At 36.1% G+C, this 2,773-nt stretch overlaps 1 protein-coding gene across 3 annotated transcripts in view; it reads right to left on the bottom strand.

Moving 5' to 3' along the window:
- Positions 1 to 2,773, bottom strand: part of LOC107660504 (mitogen-activated protein kinase kinase kinase 5-like) — a 61,041-nt gene that overhangs the window by 9,198 nt on the left and 49,070 nt on the right. For all 3 annotated transcript variants that reach the window (XM_016449818.1, XM_016449819.1, XM_016449820.1), the window contains 3 exons: positions 1,084 to 1,101; positions 612 to 789; positions 142 to 310 (listed from right to left, as the gene is read on the bottom strand). In XM_016449818.1, coding sequence (XP_016305304.1) covers positions 142 to 310; positions 612 to 789; positions 1,084 to 1,101 — 365 coding nt within the window. The remainder of the gene's footprint in view (positions 1 to 141; positions 311 to 611; positions 790 to 1,083; positions 1,102 to 2,773) is intronic.

Below are 2,773 nucleotides of genomic sequence, written 5' to 3'. Positions count from 1 at the left end.
GGTGTATGTTTGTAGAGTAATTTACAACAGCTTTGAACGCAGCTCAGCCAATCAGAATCAAGGACCGGAACTCTCCGTTCTGTAAGAATACTTATGGCTCGTTTTGCTGTCATTCACACAAGATGTTGTTTTCGGGTTCACCTGTGTGAGCGCTTCTAGCAGGTGAAGCACTATTTTCTCTCGGTCCTCAGTCAGGATTCGGTGTAAAGTCGCTCTCCTTTCACTGTCTTTCCTCAGCATGAAGAAACCAGAGTCCTTCTCTTCTGGGGAAGGTGGTGCGCTGTGGTCTTCAAAGTTCTCCACAGGAATACTGCAACAATGTGTGGAGGAGTATACTTTTACTACTAGATTTACTACAAGTAGATTCACTCAATGCAAAAATGCAAACAAAAGCACGCACATCATTCTCAAATGGGTGCGCGACTAAAAAACAAGTAGAAAAATTAACTGTAAAGTCGGCAACACCAAAGAATGTTTGACGTTTCGAGCATGCAGGCTCTTCGTCAGCCGCCTTTACATTTAAGTTTTCTACTCAATGCAAAACAAATGGTACACTGCAACATAATAGGGCATTATCTACGCTGGAATGAATCTTCATACTCTCTGCTGACCTCAGGAAGAGGGAGCGGTGACCTTTGACCTCTCTCTCGCTGTAGCACTTGGTGCTAGGCTTGAAGCTGAAGGGGTTTGTGCAGAGCTCATTGTCAGGTGAGACAGATCCATATTCGCTGCTGCTGCTGGTGTCCTCGACCACAACGGGAACGGGAAGAGATATGCTACGCAGATACTCTACAAGACATGACCAGCATAATGTCCCTTCATACATCGCACACTCTCCTGAAGCATAGTTCTGAGCATAGAAAAGCTAAACTAAAATGACCAATGATCATTTTCAGTTGACCTTGCATCTTTTGCACATTGACTGAACTTAAATATTAAAAAAAGTCAAATGAATGAACATGACTAAATATGAATATAAATATTGACTACATTTACAGGAACTTTTTTTTATCAAAGACAAGACAAAAAAAAAATAGGTATAATATATTAACGCTGTTCATATGCAAAACAGACAAGACTCACCAGGACCTGGTGTAAGAGCTGCAAAGAAGATGAGAAGACATAATTCACAAAATAATCAGCAGAGAGGGGGGAAAAATTCCATAATAAAACAAGGGAGGCAACACAGCGATGGAAACTATATTTTTCTTTCTTTTTCAGCAAAGAGCAGCTCTTAATTTGCTTTGAATCTGAACACAGTTCAAAACGCTGCTGTGTGTTTTCAGTTCAACGATAAACATTAAATAGGCATTACAAAACAAAAAAATTAAATTGATCAAATTAAATAAAATACAATAAAAATACACCAAAATTGGTAACAGAGTTGAAAGTAACGAAACTAAAATTCATTTAGTAGCCTAAATTATCCAGCCACTCATTCTGGCCTATTTAGTTAGGACCAGATATTAATGTATTTACCATAAATAAAAGATAAATTGATCTCAATAATTTTGGTAATTAATTTTTTCATAAATTCTGTAATTAAATACTAAATTCTGAAATTAATATTTACTTGTTACCCCATCATGTTGTCCAAATGATTTTGGGTGTAACAATTTAAAGTAGTGCAACATTTTCTAATGGGAGAAAATTAAGCAGGTGAAATCTCTGACATATGTAAATATGTTTTGCCATTGTTTATTAAATGATCTGAAAATTCAACAGTTTATGCCAAAATCTGTATTACTTTAGTCATTGGAAACAGCCAAGAGAGTCATGTCCAAAATAAAAACTAAAAGCAGTTTTAATAAGAAATAAAAGCAGTTGAAAGCGAGAGGGCATTTCTCATTAGTTTAATCTAACATATAATAGATTCCTTTTATTTGTTCCCTATTCATGGAATGTACCAACTGAAATCATTGCTTGGTATAAGGGGTAATGCCTATATAACACACACACTAGGGCTGTCAAAAAACAATTCGAATTTCGAATATTCATCGAATTTAAAATAAAAATCCACTTCCACACACGTTGCATTCGAATTTTAGATGTGCGTCAGGCAGCCTTATCAGGGGCGCACGAGATGCGATGACGATGTAAGTGTCATTGCATTATAATGTTTTTGTTAGCCTATCCAGTTGAAGTCACTAGATGCGGCGCTGCAGCGTTGTTCATTAAAAATATTGCGGGAAAAGAGAACATCAATGCGGAGATGATCTTGTTTACATTAAAACTGAAACCAAGCCGTTCACACAGAACGCATATTTCATGCATTTTCTAGAGGGATATCTATCACCATTGCACTCGCGTCTCGCACAAAAGAGCCGCATGTTTAGAAACCATGTAAAATTAATGTAAGTTCAACTTTGAAAAAAACATATCTCGAAACTTTATGGCGGGTTTTTCCCCATCCGACTGCATCTCATGTTTTTAAATGAAAAATGTACTCTGTGTGATTGGCTTTCGGTCCTTTGTATTAAACTATACATACATACATGATGTTGTTTTGTTTATAGTTAAGCAACTTAATTATAATTTGTTTATAAACGATTTTAAACATTATGCACTTTTTTTCCCAAAGATGGTCATGTTATCTTATGCTTTGAATAAACGTGCATTAGTAATATTTTGCGCGATGCGTCCTCTTGTGGCCTCAGGAGAGAAGTCAAAAGCTTTTCTTCACCCTAACTGAAATTATGCATTTTAAATTCGAATATAATTCGAATTTTGATCATATTTAAGTACAAAATTCGAATTTAGTTTTTCAGCCATT

This window comes from Sinocyclocheilus anshuiensis, unplaced genomic scaffold (assembly GCF_001515605.1).
Source record: "Sinocyclocheilus anshuiensis isolate Anshui unplaced genomic scaffold, SAMN03320099.WGS_v1.1 scaffold659, whole genome shotgun sequence".
NCBI lineage: Eukaryota > Metazoa > Chordata > Actinopteri > Cypriniformes > Cyprinidae > Sinocyclocheilus > Sinocyclocheilus anshuiensis.
Note: the sequence above shows the minus strand (reverse complement) of the source record. Positions and strands in the feature narration are given on the sequence as shown.